Source organism: Hyla sarda, chromosome 6 (assembly GCF_029499605.1).
Source record: "Hyla sarda isolate aHylSar1 chromosome 6, aHylSar1.hap1, whole genome shotgun sequence".
Taxonomy (NCBI): Eukaryota; Metazoa; Chordata; class Amphibia; order Anura; family Hylidae; genus Hyla; species Hyla sarda.
In genome coordinates, this window is record NC_079194.1 from 281,749,120 (window position 1) to 281,766,218 (window position 17,099).

Consider the following 17,099-nt stretch of genomic DNA (forward strand, 5'->3'; position numbering starts at 1 on the left):
CCACCTCGTCTACATAAGTCCCTACCTCCGGGTGATAGATTCTGAGAACAGGGTCAAAAAGTTTTTTGCTGCATTTTTATTGAAGGTCACAGATCAGGCACTGGCTGAGGGGACCGTAACTCCAAGTTGGTGAAAAAATGCAAGCTGCAACCACTCCATCAATGCACAACATTTAGTAGAAATTTGAATCATTGCGTAAGAAATTCCCATTTTCTGGCTTTTCTGCTGGACTTCACTTGGCACTGTGGCTTAGGTGGTTAAAGTGCCTGTCTAGTAAACAGGAGATCCTGAGTTCAAATCTCAGCAGTGCCTTTTTTCCCCTAAATTTTAAGCTTTTCATACCAAAAAGCAGATGTTCAATCCTATCTGACATCAATATTGTCCATCCCACAGCCCTAAGACAGTCCGAGCAAAGTCAAAAATATGGATGCTGGCTAAACGCCCAAAAGAAAGAAATGTCCTCATCTTCTTTATAGGATAGCATTAAGCACCATGCAAGAGGAATTGGAAAACAAGGCAGGATTTCTAAGGCCTGGTTGATAGGTCACGTAACGCACCCTTCTGGATTGGAAATAGGAAACTCCCATGCCTGCAAAGACAATAAAAAATCAACAAAGCAAGATACCAAGTTGGAAAAGGCATGCAGAGCACAATGGATTAGCCGTCCATCGACTTAACCCCTCGGCCACCTCGTCTTAAAAGGCAACCACTCCAGGTGAGACATTCTGACAACATGATCAACAAGTCTTTGGCTGCATTTTCATTGAAGGTCACATTTTAAGCACTGGCTGAATGGACCGTAACTCAAAAAATGCAAGCTGCAACTGCTCCGTCAATATACAGCATTTTGTAGACATTTTAATCATTGCATAGCAATTCCCATTTTCTGACTTTCTGACTTTCTGACTTTTTGGCATTGGTTGTCATGGCGCTGTGGCTTAGTTGGTTAAAGCGCCTGTCTTGTAAACAGGAGATCCTGAGTTCGAATCTCAGCAGTGCCTTTCTTTCTTTGCAATTTTGAGCTTTTCATACCAAGAAGTAGACGTTCAATCATATGTGACTTCAAACTTGTCTATCCCACAGTCCTAAGAATGTCCGAGCAAAGTCAAAAATGTGTATGCTGGCTGAATGCCCAAAAGAAGGAAATGTCCTCATCTTCTTTATTGGATAGTATTAAGCACCATGCAAGAGAAATGGAAAAACAATGCAGGATTACTAATGCCAGGTTGATAGGTCACATGAGGCACGTTTCTGAATCAAAAATAGAAAACTGCCATGGTGGGAGCATCCACTGCATATGCTGACAATAAAGAATCTACAAGGCAAGTTGCAAAGAATCTACTAGGCAAGCTGCAAAGTGGTAAAAAGTAGAAGAAACCGACGAGGATGGGATTTGAACCCATGCATGCAGAGCACAATGGATTAGCAGTCCATCGCCTTAACCACTCGGCCACCTCGTCTACATAAGTCCCTACCTCCAGCTGATAGATTCTGAGAACAGGGTCAAAAAGTTTTTTGCTGCATTTTTATTGAAGGTCACAGATCAGGCACTGGCTGAGGGGACCGTAACTCCAAGTTGGTGAAAAAATGCAAGCTGCAACCACTCCATCAATGCACAACATTTAGTAGAAATTTGAATCATTGCGTAAGAAATTCCCATTTTCTGGCTTTTCTGCTGGACTTCACTTGGTGCTGTGGCTTAGGTGGTTAAAGCGCCTGTCTAGTAAACAGGAGATCCTGAGTTCAAATCTCAGCAGTGCCTTTTATTTTCCCCTAAATTTTAAGCTTTTCATACCAAAAAGCAGATGTTCAATCCTTTCTGACATCAATATTGTCCATCCCACAGCCCTAAGACAGTCCGAGCAAAGTCAAAAATATGGATGCTGGCTAAACGCCCAAAAGAAAGAAATGTCCTCATCTTCTTTATAGGATAGCATTAAGCACCATGCAAGAGGAATTGGAAAACAAGGCAGGATTTCTAAGGCCTGGTTGATAGGTCACGTAACGCACCCTTCTGGATTGGAAATAGAAAACTCCCATGCCTGCAAAGACAATAAAAAATCTACAAAGCAAGATACCAAGTTGGAAAAGGCATGCAGAGCACAATGGATTAGCCGTCCATCGACTTAACCCCTCGGCCACCTCGTCTTTAAAAGGCAACCACTCCAGGTGAGACATTCTGACAACATGATCAACAAGTCTTTGGCTGCATTTTCATTGAAGGTCACATATTAAGCACTGGCTGAATGGACCGTAACTCAAAAAATGCAAGCTGCAACTGCTCCGTCAATATACAGCATTTTGTAGACATTTTAATCATTGCATAGCAATTCCCATTTTCTGACTTTCTGACTTTTTGACTTTTTGACTTTTTGGCATTGGTTGTCATGGCGCTGTGGCTTAGTTGGTTAAAGCGCCTGTCTTGTAAACAGGAGATCCTGAGTTCGAATCTCAGCAGTGCCTTTCTTTCTTTGCAATTTTGAGCTTTTCATACCAAGAAGTAGACGTTCAATCATATGTGACTTCAAACTTGTCTATCCCACAGTCCTAAGAATGTCAGAGCAAAGTCAAAAATATTTATGCTGGCTGAATGCCCAAAAGAAGGAAATGTCCTCATCTTCTTTATTGGATAGTATTAAGCACCATGCAAGAGAAATGGAAAAACAATGCAGGATTACTAATGCCAGGTTGATAGGTCACATGAGGCACGTTTCTGAATCAAAAATAGAAAACTGCCATGGTGGCAGCATCCACTGCATATGCTGACAATAAAGAATCTACAAGGCAAGTTGCAAAGAATCTACTAGGCAAGCTGCAAAGTGGTAAAAAGTAGAAGGAACCGACGAGGATGGGATTTGAACCCATGCATGCAGAGCACAATGGATTAGCAGTCCATCGCCTTAACCACTCGGCCACCTCGTCTACATAAGTCCCTACCTCCAGGTAATAGATGCTGAGAACAGGGTCAAAAAGTTTTTTGCTGCATTTTTATTGAAGGTCACAGATCAGGCACTGGCTGAGGGGACCGTAACTCCAAGTTGGTGAAAAAATGCAAGCTGCAACCACTCCATCAATGCACAACATTTAGTAGAAATTTGAATCATTGCGTAAGAAATTCCCATTTTCTGGCTTTTCTGCTGGACTTCTTGTGGTGCTGTGGCTTAGTTGGTTAAAGCGCTTGTCTAGTAAACAGGAGATCCTGAGTTCAAATCTCAGCAGTGCCTTTTTTTCCCCTAAATTTTAAGCTTTTCATACCAAAAAGCAGATGTTCAATCCTATCTGACATCAATATTGACCATCCCACAGCCCTAAGACAGTCCGAGCAAAGTCAAAAATATGGATGCTGGCTAAACGTCCAAAAGAAAGAAATGTCCTCATCTTCTTTATAGGATAGCATTAAGCACCATGCAAGAGGAATTGGAAAACAAGGCAGGATTTCTAAGGCCTGGTTGATAGGTCACGTAACGCACCCTTCTGGATTGGAAATAGAAAACTCCCATGCCTGCAAAGACAATAAAAAATCTACAAAGCAAGATACCAAGTTGGAAAAGGCATGCAGAGCACAATGGATTAGCCGTCCATCGACTTAACCCCTCGGCCACCTCGTCTTTAAAAGGCAACCACTCCAGGTGAGACATTCTGACAACATGATCAACAAGTCTTTGGCTGCATTTTCATTGAAGGTCACATATTAAGCACTGGCTGAATGGACCGTAACTCAAAAAATGCAAGCTGCAACTGCTCCGTCAATATACAGCATTTTGTAGACATTTTAATCATTGCATAGCAATTCCCATTTTCTGACTTTTAGGCAAGGGTTGTCATGGCGCTGTGGCTTAGTTGGTTAAAGCGCCTGTCTTGTAAACAGGAGATCCTGAGTTTGAATCTCAGCAGTGCCTTTCTTTCTTTGCAATTTTGAGCTTTTCATACCAAGAAGTAGACGTTCAATCATATGTGACTTCAAACTTGTCTATCCCACAGTCCTAAGAATGTCCGAGCAAAGTCAAAAATATGTATGCTGGCTGAATGCCCAAAAGAAGGAAATGTCCTCATCTTCTTTATTGGATAGTATTAAGCACCATGCAAGAGAAATGGAAAAACAATGCAGGATTACTAATGCCAGGTTGATAGGTCACATGAGGCACGTTTCTGAATCAAAAATAGAAAACTGCCATGGTGGCAGCATCCACTGCATATGCTGACAATAAAGAATCTACAAGGCAAGTTGCAAAGAATCTACTAGGCAAGCTGCAAAGTGGTAAAAAGTAGAAGGAACCGACGAGGATGGGATTTGAACCCATGCATGCAGAGCTCAATGGATTAGCAGTCCATCGCCTTAACCACTCGGCCACCTCGTCTACATAAGTCCCTACCTCCAGGTGATAGATTCTGAGAACAGGGTCAAAAAGTTTTTTGCTGCATTTTTATTGAAGGTCACAGATCAGGCACTGGCTTAGGGGACCGTAACTCCAAGTTGGTGAAAAAATGCAAGCTGCAACCACTCCATCAATGCACAACATTTAGTAGAAATTTGAATCATTGCGTAAGAAATTCCCATTTTCTGGCTTTTCTGCTGGTCTTCACTTGGCGCTGTGGCTTAGTTGGGTAAAGCGCCTGTCTAGTAAACAGGAGATCCTGAGTTCAAATCTCAGCAGTGCCTTTTTTTCCCCTAAATTTTAAGCTTTTCATACCAAAAAGCAGATGTTCAATCCTATCTGACATCAATATTGTCCATCCCACAGCCCTAAGACAGTCCGAGCAAAGTCAAAAATATGGATGCTGGCTAAACGCCCAAAAGAAAGAAATGTCCTCATCTTCTTTATTGGATAGTATTAAGCACCATGAAAGAGAAATGGAAAAACAATGCAGGATTACTAATGCCAGGTTGATAGGTCACATGAGGCACGTTTCTGAATCAAAAATAGAAAACTGCCATGGTGGCAGCATCCACTGCATATGCTGACAATAAAGAATCTACAAGGCAAGTTGCAAAGAATCTACTAGGCAAGCTGCAAAGTGGTAAAAAGTAGAAGGAACCGCAAGGATGGGATTTGAACCCATGCATGCAGAGCACAATGGATTAGCAGTCCATCGCCTTAACCACTCGGCCACCTCGTCTACATAAGTGCCTACCTCCAGGTGATAGATTCTGAGAACAGGGTCAAAAAGTTTTTTGCTGCATTTTTATTGAAGGTCACAGATCAGGCACTGGCTTAGGGGACCGTAACTCCAAGTTGGTGAAAAAATGCAAGCTACAACCACTCCATCAATGCACAACATTTAGTAGAAATTTGAATCATTGCGTAAGAAATTCCCATTTTCTGGCTTTTCTGCTGGTATTCACTTGGCGCTGTGGCTTAGTTGGTTAAAGCGCCTGTCTAGTAAACAGCAGATCCTGAGTTCAAATCTCAGCAGTGCCTTTTTTTCCCCTAAATTTTAAGCTTTTCATACCAAAAAGCAGATGTTCAATCCTATCTGACATCAATATTGTCCATCCCACAGCCCTAAGACAGTCCGAGCAAAGTCAAAAATATGGATGCTGGCTAAACGCCCAAAAGAAAGAAATGTCCTCATCTTCTTTATTGGATAGTATTAAGCACCATGAAAGAGAAATGGAAAAACAATGCAGGATTACTAATGCCAAGTTGATAGGTCACATGAGGCACGTTTCTGAATCAAAAATAGAAAACTGCCATGGTGGCAGCATCCACTGCATATGCTGACAATAAAGAATCTACAAGGCAAGTTGCAAAGAATCTACTAGGCAAGCTGCAAAGTGGTAAAAAGTAGAAGAAACCGACGAGGATGGGATTTGAACCCATGCATGCAGAGCACAATGGATTAGCAGTCCATCGCCTTAACCACTCGGCCACCTCGTCTACATAAGTCCCTACCTCCAGGTGATAGATTCTGAGAACAGGGTCAAAAAGTTTTTTTGCTGCATTTTTATTGAAGGTCACAGATCAGGCACTGGCTGAGGGGACCGTAACTCCAAGTTGGTGAAAAAATGCAAGCTGCAACCACTCCATCAATGCACAACATTAAGTAGAAATTTGAATCATTGCGTAAGAAATTCCCATTTTCTGGCTTTTCTGCTGGACTTTATGTGGTGCTGTGGCTTAGTTGGTTAAAGCGCCTGTCTAGTAAACAGGAGATCCTGAGTTCAAATCTCAGCAGTGCCTTTTTTCCCCCTAAATTTTAAGCTTTTCATACCAAAAAGCAGATGTTCAATCCTATCTGACATCAATATTGACCATCCCACAGCCCTAAGACAGTCCGAGCAAAGTCAAAAATATGGATGCTGGCTAAACGTCCAAAAGAAAGAAATGTCCTCATCTTCTTTATAGGATAGCATTAAGCACCATGCAAGAGGAATTGGAAAATAAGGCAGGATTTCTAAGGCCTGTGTTGTATCTGTTGTAATCTGCTACCTACTCTATCCTGAATTAGTCTTTGAAATATGAGGAATCCAGACTTTAAGAAATAGCTTATTTACTTAGCAAAAGGAAAAATAACATGAAATGCTACAAAGCAAAATAAAATAAAGTATATAGCAAAACCTCCCTTCAATGTCCTATACTTGGTAAAGAATATAAGCATTAATAAACATATAAAATATAAAACCTAGTATCTAGATCTAATACTAATCTACTGCCATACAATTTAGCCTAGTATATATATCACATCAAACCACATTCACACCCATAACTCCACCCTTTGCTCCGGTATTGTCCGGCCTTCTTTGTTATAATCTCTCCAATCAACTCGCAGTAACCAGATACGGGTCAGTCTCTGAATATTGTTGCAGTAGGTACATCTTCCTGTGGATGGCGCCCTTGTACCTCAGATAAGTCAATGGGAATTACACCTTGATCGGGTGACAGGATGTCTACTCCATTACAAATGCAAGTCCTTGGGATTCACACCTTGATGCCAACAGGATGTTCACTCCATTATAGATGCGTAGTCCATTGTGTGCGACACCGCAGGGGCTGCTTTCATCTCCTCAGGACAGGAGGCTCACTTTTATCCTTGTGGTTCAGCATTGTTGTTTATGGCTTCCCAACAGTTTAAAACCAAATGTTCAGGCTTATCAATACTGCTGCTTACAATAGGATCAAACAAGATGTCCAGATGCCAGGCCTATTGACATTTCTATTTACACCTGGGGGAGAAAGCATATTCACTCCCCATATCCTGTCTTCCCACCATATCTGATTGTATCAGTCCAATGTTGACTTCCAACATATGCCCCTTTGTGTCTGAATGACACACCAACGATGAGAATTCCATGATCCATATTCCTCTTCAACCTTGCGGTCCATCATTATCCGAACAGAGAAAGGGTGAACCCAGTCACTCACCATTCATCAATTTCCACTCATTCCAATTAGTTTTCATACAAATTAAACTTCTATTAGGACATTGAAGGAGTTAAAATTTGAATTACTATTACAAATACATATTCACCAACAAAATTAAAATACATACGTCAACTACACTACTAAACACACCATACAATATAATTCAAGTATTTATGCTTGAAGTAATTAAATGTTCACTTTCTTATTACATTTGTTGTGTCGTTCAGGAATTAGGCAGTTTGTTCTGCTATGTCCTTTTCTGCCACAGTTGTCACAATTTACAAGCTTTTCCTCTGTTTTTAATGGTACATCTAATTCATACGATGCAATTTTATATCTATTTCGTGTTTCTATCTCCATGGATAGGACTTGGATCTTTTTATATAGATATCGTGTCATACAGCACATGTAAATTTGCAAAAGGGATAAAACCACAGCAACAATAAGCAATACTACAATTGGATGGATTAAAAAATTCAAAATTCCATTAGCTGCACTTGAATGCCCAAATATGACCTCCCACCAATAACCCTTAGCATTATTTTCTAACAGATGTGTGATGTGTTTTAGCTCATTCTGGTCATGGTGTATTAGGATTGTAGCATTAGCTCTTTCTTGCTGTAGTTTCTTAAGCAAATACTCATCTTTATCAAATTTGACCAGCCAATCCTGAAGCTCTTTCCCCATTCCCAATTTTAGCGCTTGAAGATTGGCGGGGTTATGATATCTAATATCCACAGACAAGTTTGCAATGATGGGAAGCACATATCTCCAACTTGGTGTTTGGATCTCAGTGATGTTACCAAGCGTGCACCATGCACCACTATTCACAGGTGTTGTTATTGAGCAGTGGGTTGTGATCAAAGTTACATTGGTGATGTCTAATAGAAAGAAACAGACTCTCTGATGTCCTAAGTACATGACTGGTGCCTTGTCTTTTGCAATAACACAAACCGAAGCATTGTTCCAACACTTGTCCTCCACCAATCTATACTGGCCTGGTGTACACAAGATATCTTCATTTCTATGAAGGCAGAGGGAAATATCAACCTGTTTCCACAATCCATTTTTCCTAATAACCTGAGGATGGTCTAATCTTGGATGTAATAGTGTGGATCCTCCAGTTAAAATACCAATTGAAGTGACCTTATATACAACCTCTAAAGGGGAACTCGTGTACGGAATTAGGGAAGAGGCATAACACGTTTCCACGTTGTGATTACTACAACCAATCCAAGCGTTGGCCCACCATTTAGAATTTGTGAATTTGAGGAGCTCCGGTAATGCAGCTGTGGCCTGAGATAGTAATTCAAATGGCCACTGCCCACTATATAAGGTTTGAATTGCCAACTTTATATTAGTTGATAGTTCCACCTGCCCTTGTGTACAGACCAGAGCCCAGGATATATTTCTCCCATAAGTCTGCATATTTTCAACGAACACCTTAAAATGCTGAATAATGTCCGTTGTTACTCCAATATTAGTATCTATGTGTCCTCGCTGTAGGTTGCTGATGACTTGATTAATTTCCCTCTGTACCTCAAACCCGTTTTTACTATTAGATGCTATGGCTGCAAGTTTGGCTCTTAAGACACTGATATCTGCCTGATTAATGAGTCCCATACCAGCTCCTACCCCACCCAATATTGTACTGAACATATCCCTTTTTCCTCTGTTCTTCCCAGTCCTAATCAAGTGATTGCTTGCCCTTGTGCTTCTAGGAATTAGCCATTGATAGAGGGAACGTACCTGATTTAGAGTATGCCCTGTACATGTTGGAAAATGGGTTCTGATTAGCCATTGAGAAATATTGAACCGCCATGTGACAAATGCATATTGAACACCACTAGCCATTGTCTGGGCAGAGTCTAGGTTAACTTGAAATGGTTGTCCTATCTCCAAATGTGAGGCCTGTTGAGCATTCTCAGAATCTTTGTTTGTGCATGGTCTAATATAATCTGGATTGGCATCAATAATATGCATAGCCCCAATCTCTATTTCTGGTGCACCACATGTCCAGTGACCAACCATCTCCTTATAAGTCTTATATGATTTGGACATTGTACCAATAATATAATTTTCACCACGCTGAATGCTCATGTCTGTGGTTCCACCAAGGCCTGTTTTACTATAAGCCAGGTTAATATTTTTTGGTATGAGCTTTGGGTGCATACTATCGTGCCAATAAATGCCACACATAAACAAATATTCTCCTTCTCTCAAGTTGTCACTAAATATTCCATATTGAATACCTTTCTGCTCACCTGCATTTGGCAAGTCAGACTCTTCTCCCAGCCAATAACCAGTATCATTCACATACACTGTTGCCATCATGAATGGTTGTAGTGATTCTGGCAAAATGTTTTGCGCACCATGTGTTAATTCAAGCCTTCCCATACTTGAACTATGATTTACCCTCCCAAAAGAGAAAACCACACTGTACTCGAATTGCCCACCCGGATTCTTATAAAATCTTTGAGAAGCATCTTTTCCCTCCGGAATGAGTCGCACTTTCCTACTCCTGACTTTGTGGCTATTATCACTTTGTGGCAAATCCATAGCTGTTACAGGTGATATAAATACTGCCTTTTCATGTTCACCATCTGGAAACATATGTGTGTCTTCATCCCCTGATTGTTCAAAATCATGCAATCCAATAGCATGGGTGGTGCCAATCATCAACAAAATTGTTGTAATCTCCATATCCAGAATCCGGAAATTTCAGCCTGTTAATTCACGCTTCATGTAGGATCCTGGAATAAAGAACAAGAGAAGCATCACATTCTTATCAGTTATATTCTTTTACATTGATCTGCATGAACCCACATATCCATATCCCTTCTTTTCATGCATTTGACCCCTTTCTTACTGTCCACTCGTTTGACCTTTACAACCTGATCACTCAGTTTCACTGTCACCAGGAAAGGGCCCATCCAATTTGCATCCCATGAAGACTTAGGCACAAAGTTCTTTACCATTACCCTGTCTCCTACTTCTAGTTTAATCGGTGGCCTGCCAGATTCTTCTTTTGCCCTTGGTGCCATATTGGAGGCTGCAAAGTGCAGATATTTCTGCATTTGGTCCTGTAACTGTGTAAGGAATTTTTCTTTCTCGGCACTCTCCCTCATTGGTGTACTAAGCTGTGGGTCTGCAGGGTGGCACAGGTTCATTATCCTACCAGTCATTAATTGATATGGAGTGATTGAGGTTCCTCTTGCCTCTGTACCCCGTATGGCCATTAGAATTGTGGGTAAGTGGCATAACCAGTTATTTCCAGATTGTAATACCATTTTTTTAAGTCTTTCCTTTAGCGTTCTGTTCATTCTTTCTACCATCCCTGATGATTGGGGATGATATGGTACATGAAATTTCTGTTCAACATTCAACATCTCACACATGCCTGTCATGATCTTCCCTGTGAAATGTGTGCCCCTGTCTGATTCTATGACCTTAGGGAATCCCCACCTTGAGATGACCTCCCTCCATAGGGCTTTTGCTGTTGCTGCTGCAGTGTCTTTCCTCATGGGCAAAGCTTCCACCCATTTAGAAAACACATCAATTACCACCAGCAAATATCGGTACCCTCCAGGAGCGCTGGGCAAAGGACCAACAAAGTCAATTTGCAACCTTTCCCATGGTCCTTCTGCCAACGGTATCCTGGACAGCACAGGCCTTTGTCCTTTTGGTCTTGGGTTCATTTGAGCACAGATCAAACATTCTTGCATAACCCCCAGAACAGTGTCTTTCATGTTCTCCCACCAGTATTTTGCTTGAACAAATTTTAAGGTACCCTCAGTGCCCATATGACCTGTCAGTCTATGGTTTTCTTTTGCAATGTCCTTTTGATACTGACATGGTACCACAAATCTAGGGCCGTCTGAGGTTTCTCTAAGCAACAGATCATCCTGGAGAATGTAGTTTTGGGGTATAGGTGCTATCTCTTCCCTAATGGAGCATTTGATTTGCTGCAACTTAGGGTCTTTATCCTGCTCCGCTGCTAAGCATGGTGTTGGTGTTCTAACAATAGGCAGGCATTCAAGCTCTACATCGATTTTGTCTCTGTCCTCACTGTCATGTTCATCCCAGGCCTGCCTTCCCTCAATATCATAGGGAGTCCACCTGGCCCCCATGACAGCTGCTTCTTTTGCTAGCTTGTCTACCTCATTGTTGCCAACTGTAATTTCATCCATGCCCTTCTGATGTGCCTTTACCTTTATTATTGCTATTCTTTGTGGTTCTAAACAGGCTTTGTCCCAAATGCCCTTCAACACTGAACCATGCGCAAGTGTCTTGCCTGATGCATCACTAAACCCTCTTGTGTGCCACAAAGGCATGTACTCAGTTAGTGATCTAGTAACATAAGCACTGTCAGAAAAGATAGCAATTGGGCCTGACTGAAAGTGAGAAATGGCTTCTCTTACCGCTTCCAACTCTGCTCTTTGAGCGGAGAAATTTCTTGGGCACTTGATGAGAACTCGTTCATAGGTCTGTGGACACCACATGGCGTACCCTGTGTGAAACTGTCCCTCTTCCCAATACCTAGATCCATCTACCCAAATTTTAAGATCTTCCTTTCCGGTTGTCAATCTAAACACTTCCTGTGTCTTAGTCCTATGCACCTCTCCACAATCATGTTTCTCGCCTTCGTATTGCATCAATTGTGGCAGCACATAGGAGGCACTGTGCGCTACAGTGATGTTTCTTGGTGTCAGATCTACCAGCCATCTAGCTACCCTTTGAGATGACACCCCACTGAGTGTCCGCTCCAAGAGCATCTTGATGGGAGTGTGAGGAGTTTGTAAGATGATTTTGGCAAACCCCACTATGTGTTCTGTAGCTATGACTGCCCAGTGCACTGCCAAAAGATTCCTGACACAGTCCTCAAATCCTATTTCCACAGGACTCAATAACCTTGATAGGTATCCAACAGGAACCCATTTACCTTGTCTCTCCTGCAGCAACACAGCCGTAATTGCTATCTTGGAGGCGTTAACCTGTATTGCAAATGGTAAATCTGGGTTTGGATTGCTTAGAGCAGGTGCCTGAGTGAGGCTGATCTTCAGCCTAACAAAAGCTTCCTCATGCTCTTGCATCCACTCAAGGGGGTCTGCTTCTCGTGTGTTCCCTTTCAAGAGTTCATAGAGCGGCTTGGCTTCCTCAGCAAACCCCTCTATGAAGTCCCTACAAAATCCAACCATTCCCAAAAATTGTCTGAGGGATGTTTTTGTGTTTGGCCTAGGTAATTTCTGTATAGTTTCACACTTGTTTGGGTCAGGAATCCTCCCCCCTTTTGAAACTATGACTCCCAAGAAGGTCACTGAATCCTTCATTAACTGGGCCTTAGTAGGATTTAACTTAAGGCCTGCATTTTCAAGAAGCGCCAACAACTCTTTCAGTAACACGTAGTGTTTTTCCTTGTTGTCAGTTTGGAGCAATATGTCATCCACATATTGTACAATACAGTCAGGCTCCGAAAATGACAACAATATCTCAACCATGCATTTATGGAAGTACGTTGAACTGGACTTGAAGCCCTGTGGCAACCGACAAAAATGTGTACTGCTTCCCTTGAAATGTAAATGCAAATTTGTACTGGCAATCAGGATGTATGGGGATTGAAAAGTACCCATTTGAGATATCTATTGATGAGTACACCGTGGAAGATGGTTTTAGCGTTGTGATCATGTCGGGCATTTTGGCGACCACATTTGTAACAGGATTTGTACACTTATTTAATGCCCTATAGTCCAGAGTAGGCCTCCAACCATTTGGTTTCTTGACTGGCCACAAGGGGGCATTGTTTGTTGACTGACACTCCCTGATTACATTTTGGGCCAGTAATTCCTCCAGTATTTTTTTGATATATGGAATGGACTCAGGAGGTATTTTGTATTGCCTCTGGGGAGGGGGATCTGGGCCTTCTACCATCACTACCATGTTTGAAACTTTGCCACAATGAGTTTTTGATGTTGCCCACACATTGTTATGTTGCCACAAAATATCAGCCAGTTGTCTGTCCTCAGTTTTTAACAATGCAGCAGGGTCCAGAGAGTCAGTACTTTTGATCGCATCAATTCCATAGTTGTCAGTAATCATCCTAAGGCAGCCTTTGTATCGTGATCCTTTCCACAACATCCAATTACACAGATCAACAACAAGCCCATGATCTCTCATCACATCTGAGCCAATAATGGTACCTTCGTGTGTTGGAGATAGGTACAGACTATGCTCCACACCTAGGTTTCCCATGTTTATATTTACAGGCACAGATTGTTTAGAGGGTACCAGCTGTCCACCAAAGCCTCTTAGGAAAGTGTGTTTACCATTAGGGTTCACAGTCAAATCCAAATTAGTCAAACTTACGGCTGTCCCCGTATCCATTAAAATCTTTGTACGATGGCCCCCTACCGTACCCTGGATACGTGGTCTACCGCCCTTGTCCCTATCTAGCTGGCACACTAGGGACAACACAGGGGCCTGACATCCCTATTGTTTCATATAAGGATTTTTTGTAGGTGGGGCCTTTAATTCATCTGGCATCTCTGCTATTGCTTTGCCTATCCTCCTGATCTCCTTCAAAAGTGGACCATATAATGTAGCTTCAGGAGTCTGAGGTACTCTATCAGCTTCATTATTTAATCCTTGCTTTTGTTGCAGTTTTTTTGGTATAAAATCTTTGTTGTTACCTTTCCTATTACTTCTGCACTCTCTCATAGTGTGACCCATATTTCCACACTTGTAGCACTTTCCCATAAATCTCACTTTGCCTTCATTCTTAACTACCTCTGATATTCTCTTTTGGGGCTTGCTGTCATGACTAGTCTCCTGAATCCAGTTCTTTAAGATATTCAAAAAGGCTTGATAGGAATTTGCATTCCTTAAGGCAATCTTTGTTGGATAGTCAACAAAAGTGCATTTATTAGCCATTGAATAGAGAAAACTGCTGTCGTCAGGAGACATGTCAGGACAGTTATAGGTAGCACGAAATATGGTCAAATATTCACTGCAGAAAATAATTGGGTCATCCCCTCTCTTTAACTTAGCATTCTCTAGGGCATTGGTACCTCTGGTATCTCTTCCTCCCATCACTCTATGCAACTCTTTCAGCCTATCATTTGCATTTCCCCAGTTGGAGTTGAGTTCTGCAGATAATCCTTTGTGAGTGCCCACAGGAGGCTGCAACTTCTCACAAAGCTGAGATGGGAGCCATACACGAAATAAGGCACATGCATCTCTATTGTTGAGATTATACTGCGTAACCACAGCTTCCAACCTATTGGAAAGACTAATGGGTGAGGCACTTGTATCAAATTTCCCCAAAATTTGGCATAGGTTTGTTTTGTCCTGTATAGAGAGTGTTGTGGATTGGACACGATTGCTACCATGAATATGCAAACTATCCCTTCTTTGTCTACTTCCATCTGATACAGGAATAAAGAGAGAGGAACTATGATCTGGGGTCGATTGTAGATCATCTGCAGTGCAAATAGGCTGCTCCTCCCCCCATTTCCTATCTCTTTTCTCCTGTTCAGGGGAACCATACATTTGTGTTTGATTGCCACAACAACAATTATTAACTTCAGCATTTTCCTGAGGTCTCAAGGTCCCACTGCAATGCTCTTTATGAACCAATTGTTTATTAGCATCATGTAACTGATTCTTAAGTGCTCTCACAACATCATCATTCTTTGCTTCTTTCTCTCCTAATGATGCAATTTGTAGATCTCTAAGCCTACATCTTTCCTCATATTCCTGTATTTCATCCTCCAAATCACAATTCTGTTGAACCAGTCTGTCCACTTCCTCTCTGAGCTCTTCACACTCACAACCATCACTTCCAGCACTAGCAATAGCCACAGTAATATCCTGTTCAACCTTATCCAGCTCACCCCTTAACTGAGCCTTTTCAGAATACCATTGCAATTCCTTTTGTTCTGCAATCTCTTTCATTTTCATTAACATACACAACATATTAGCTAATTTCTCTTTCTTTGCTTTTTTACCCGCCTTTCTATGTTTGCTACTCGCATTCTGCTCATCACATTGTTTCATAATATCATTAAACTGGTGTGTCAGGGCATCATCTGTACAAATCTTAAAACTAGCAGATGCATACTTTCCGACAAATTGATTTACAATTTCCATTTTTACCTACAATTCCTAGAACTACAGACAACAATAACTAGATATCACCAACTTACTATAGCCAGTAAATGATAATACACAAAGAAACAAAGATATACCAAATAAACTACTATAGCCAGTAAATGATAATACACAAAGAAACAAAGATATCTCAAATAATTACTATATTATTGAGTAATAACTTACTACAAAGAAACACAAAATTACTACAAACAGTAAATGACAATTTACTACACCAGGGACAAAGATTTCACATAATCCTCCCTACGGTAATTCACACTCCAAAATCACTATCAGAGTCTCATGACCTTACCAATTCCTGACTGACCGTACCTCATATACCTGATCAACTACCGATCCAAGATCCAGGCCAAGAGTGATCTCCTATTGAGGCATAAGGCTACTTACCCTTAACATGAGGTTCAGAGAGCTTACTCTCCCTCACTTTCCTCGCAGAGATGTCTGGTTTTATCCTTTAGATCCTATGAGTACTTCAGTCAACAGGGTACTAACCCTAACTTGCCGACAACAAATAACACTTTAACAATTATACAGGCCTGAACTTCATAGACTATCAACAACACACATAACATAACATTGCTTATATACGATACAAGTAAAGGAACTTATACTCACCAATTAAACGCGTCCGCTCATTGGTGCAGTGTTTTCCAGAAATTCAGGTTGATTTCTCAGGTGTCTTTTAGTATCCACGAACCAGCATGCTACTTATCCACCAAGGAAATTTCCCCTCGCTCTGTCTCTCTTGAAGTGGTTTTGGTCTGGTCACCATGCAGGATACTCCTTGGACTTTCAGGAACTGGATAAAGCAGATTTGAACGTCTGGGTTCTTCGTAGAGTATTGTATTCCACGATCCGCTGGGGTGCCAAATGTTGTATCTGTTGTAATCTGCTACCTACTCTATCCTGAATTAGTCTTTGAAATATGAGGAATCCAGACTTTAAGAAATAGCTTATTTACTTAGCAAAAGGAAAAATAACATGAAATGCTACAAAGCAAAATAAAATAAAGTATATAGCAAAACCTCCCTTCAATGTCCTATACTTGGTAAAGAATATAAGCATTAATAAACATATAAAATATAAAACCTAGTATCTAGATCTAATACTAATCTACTGCCATACAATTTAGCCTAGTATATATATCACATCAAACCACATTCACACCCATAACTCCACCCTTTGCTCCGGTATTGTCCGGCCTTCTTTGTTATAATCTCTCCAATCAACTCGCAGTAACCAGATACGGGTCAGTCTCTGAATATTGTTGCAATAGGTACATCTTCCTGTGGATGGCGCCCCTGTACCTCAGATAAGTCAATGGGAATTACACCTTGATCAGGTAACAGGATGTCTACTCCATTACAAATGCAAGTCCTTGGGATTCACACCTTGATGCCAACAGGATGTTCACTCCATTATAGATGCGTAGTCCATTGTGTGCGACACCGCAGGGGCTGCTTTCATCTCCTCAGGACAGGAGGCTCACTTTTATCCTTGTGGTTCAGCATTGTTGTTTATGGCTTCCCAACAGTTTAAAACCAAATGTTCAGGCTTATCAATACTGCT

At 41.3% G+C, this 17,099-nt stretch overlaps 1 protein-coding gene and 14 non-coding genes across 15 annotated transcripts; 9 read left to right on the forward strand and 6 right to left on the reverse strand.

Annotated features, from left to right (window-relative positions):
• Positions 1 to 238: 238 nt before the first annotated feature.
• On the forward strand, positions 239 to 312 carry TRNAT-AGU (transfer RNA threonine (anticodon AGU)). The gene has a single exon. It is a non-coding gene; the product is annotated as a tRNA-Thr (tRNA).
• A 615-nt stretch (positions 313 to 927) lies between these two features.
• TRNAT-UGU (transfer RNA threonine (anticodon UGU)) lies at positions 928 to 1,001 on the forward strand. The gene has a single exon. It is a non-coding gene; the product is annotated as a tRNA-Thr (tRNA).
• Positions 1,002 to 1,378: 377 nt separating this feature from the next.
• TRNAS-GCU (transfer RNA serine (anticodon GCU)) lies at positions 1,379 to 1,460 on the reverse strand. The gene has a single exon. It is a non-coding gene; the product is annotated as a tRNA-Ser (tRNA).
• Positions 1,461 to 1,688: 228 nt separating this feature from the next.
• On the forward strand, positions 1,689 to 1,762 carry TRNAT-AGU (transfer RNA threonine (anticodon AGU)). The gene has a single exon. It is a non-coding gene; the product is annotated as a tRNA-Thr (tRNA).
• A 627-nt stretch (positions 1,763 to 2,389) lies between these two features.
• Positions 2,390 to 2,463, forward strand: TRNAT-UGU (transfer RNA threonine (anticodon UGU)). Its single transcript has one exon. It is a non-coding gene; the product is annotated as a tRNA-Thr (tRNA).
• Positions 2,464 to 2,840: 377 nt separating this feature from the next.
• Positions 2,841 to 2,922, reverse strand: TRNAS-GCU (transfer RNA serine (anticodon GCU)). The gene has a single exon. It is a non-coding gene; the product is annotated as a tRNA-Ser (tRNA).
• A 228-nt stretch (positions 2,923 to 3,150) lies between these two features.
• On the forward strand, positions 3,151 to 3,224 carry TRNAT-AGU (transfer RNA threonine (anticodon AGU)). The gene has a single exon. It is a non-coding gene; the product is annotated as a tRNA-Thr (tRNA).
• Positions 3,225 to 3,825: 601 nt separating this feature from the next.
• Positions 3,826 to 3,899, forward strand: TRNAT-UGU (transfer RNA threonine (anticodon UGU)). The gene has a single exon. It is a non-coding gene; the product is annotated as a tRNA-Thr (tRNA).
• A 377-nt stretch (positions 3,900 to 4,276) lies between these two features.
• Positions 4,277 to 4,358, reverse strand: TRNAS-GCU (transfer RNA serine (anticodon GCU)). The gene has a single exon. It is a non-coding gene; the product is annotated as a tRNA-Ser (tRNA).
• Positions 4,359 to 4,586: 228 nt separating this feature from the next.
• On the forward strand, positions 4,587 to 4,660 carry TRNAT-AGU (transfer RNA threonine (anticodon AGU)). The gene has a single exon. It is a non-coding gene; the product is annotated as a tRNA-Thr (tRNA).
• Positions 4,661 to 5,031: 371 nt separating this feature from the next.
• Positions 5,032 to 5,118, reverse strand: TRNAS-GCU (transfer RNA serine (anticodon GCU)). Its single transcript has one exon. It is a non-coding gene; the product is annotated as a tRNA-Ser (tRNA).
• Positions 5,119 to 5,346: 228 nt separating this feature from the next.
• Positions 5,347 to 5,420, forward strand: TRNAT-AGU (transfer RNA threonine (anticodon AGU)). Its single transcript has one exon. It is a non-coding gene; the product is annotated as a tRNA-Thr (tRNA).
• Positions 5,421 to 5,797: 377 nt separating this feature from the next.
• Positions 5,798 to 5,879, reverse strand: TRNAS-GCU (transfer RNA serine (anticodon GCU)). The gene has a single exon. It is a non-coding gene; the product is annotated as a tRNA-Ser (tRNA).
• Positions 5,880 to 6,108: 229 nt separating this feature from the next.
• TRNAT-AGU (transfer RNA threonine (anticodon AGU)) lies at positions 6,109 to 6,182 on the forward strand. Its single transcript has one exon. It is a non-coding gene; the product is annotated as a tRNA-Thr (tRNA).
• A 7,668-nt stretch (positions 6,183 to 13,850) lies between these two features.
• Positions 13,851 to 15,509, reverse strand: LOC130277516 (posterior protein-like). The gene has a single exon (XM_056528193.1). The coding sequence runs from the start codon at positions 15,507 to 15,509 to the stop codon at positions 13,851 to 13,853; it is 1,659 nt and encodes a 552-aa protein (XP_056384168.1).
• Positions 15,510 to 17,099: the final 1,590 nt, after the last annotated feature.

Coding starts and splice junctions, on each gene's coding strand:
- LOC130277516 (XM_056528193.1), bottom strand. CDS start 15,509: ATGGAAATTGTAAATCAATTTGTCGGAAAGTATGCATCTGCTAGTTTT.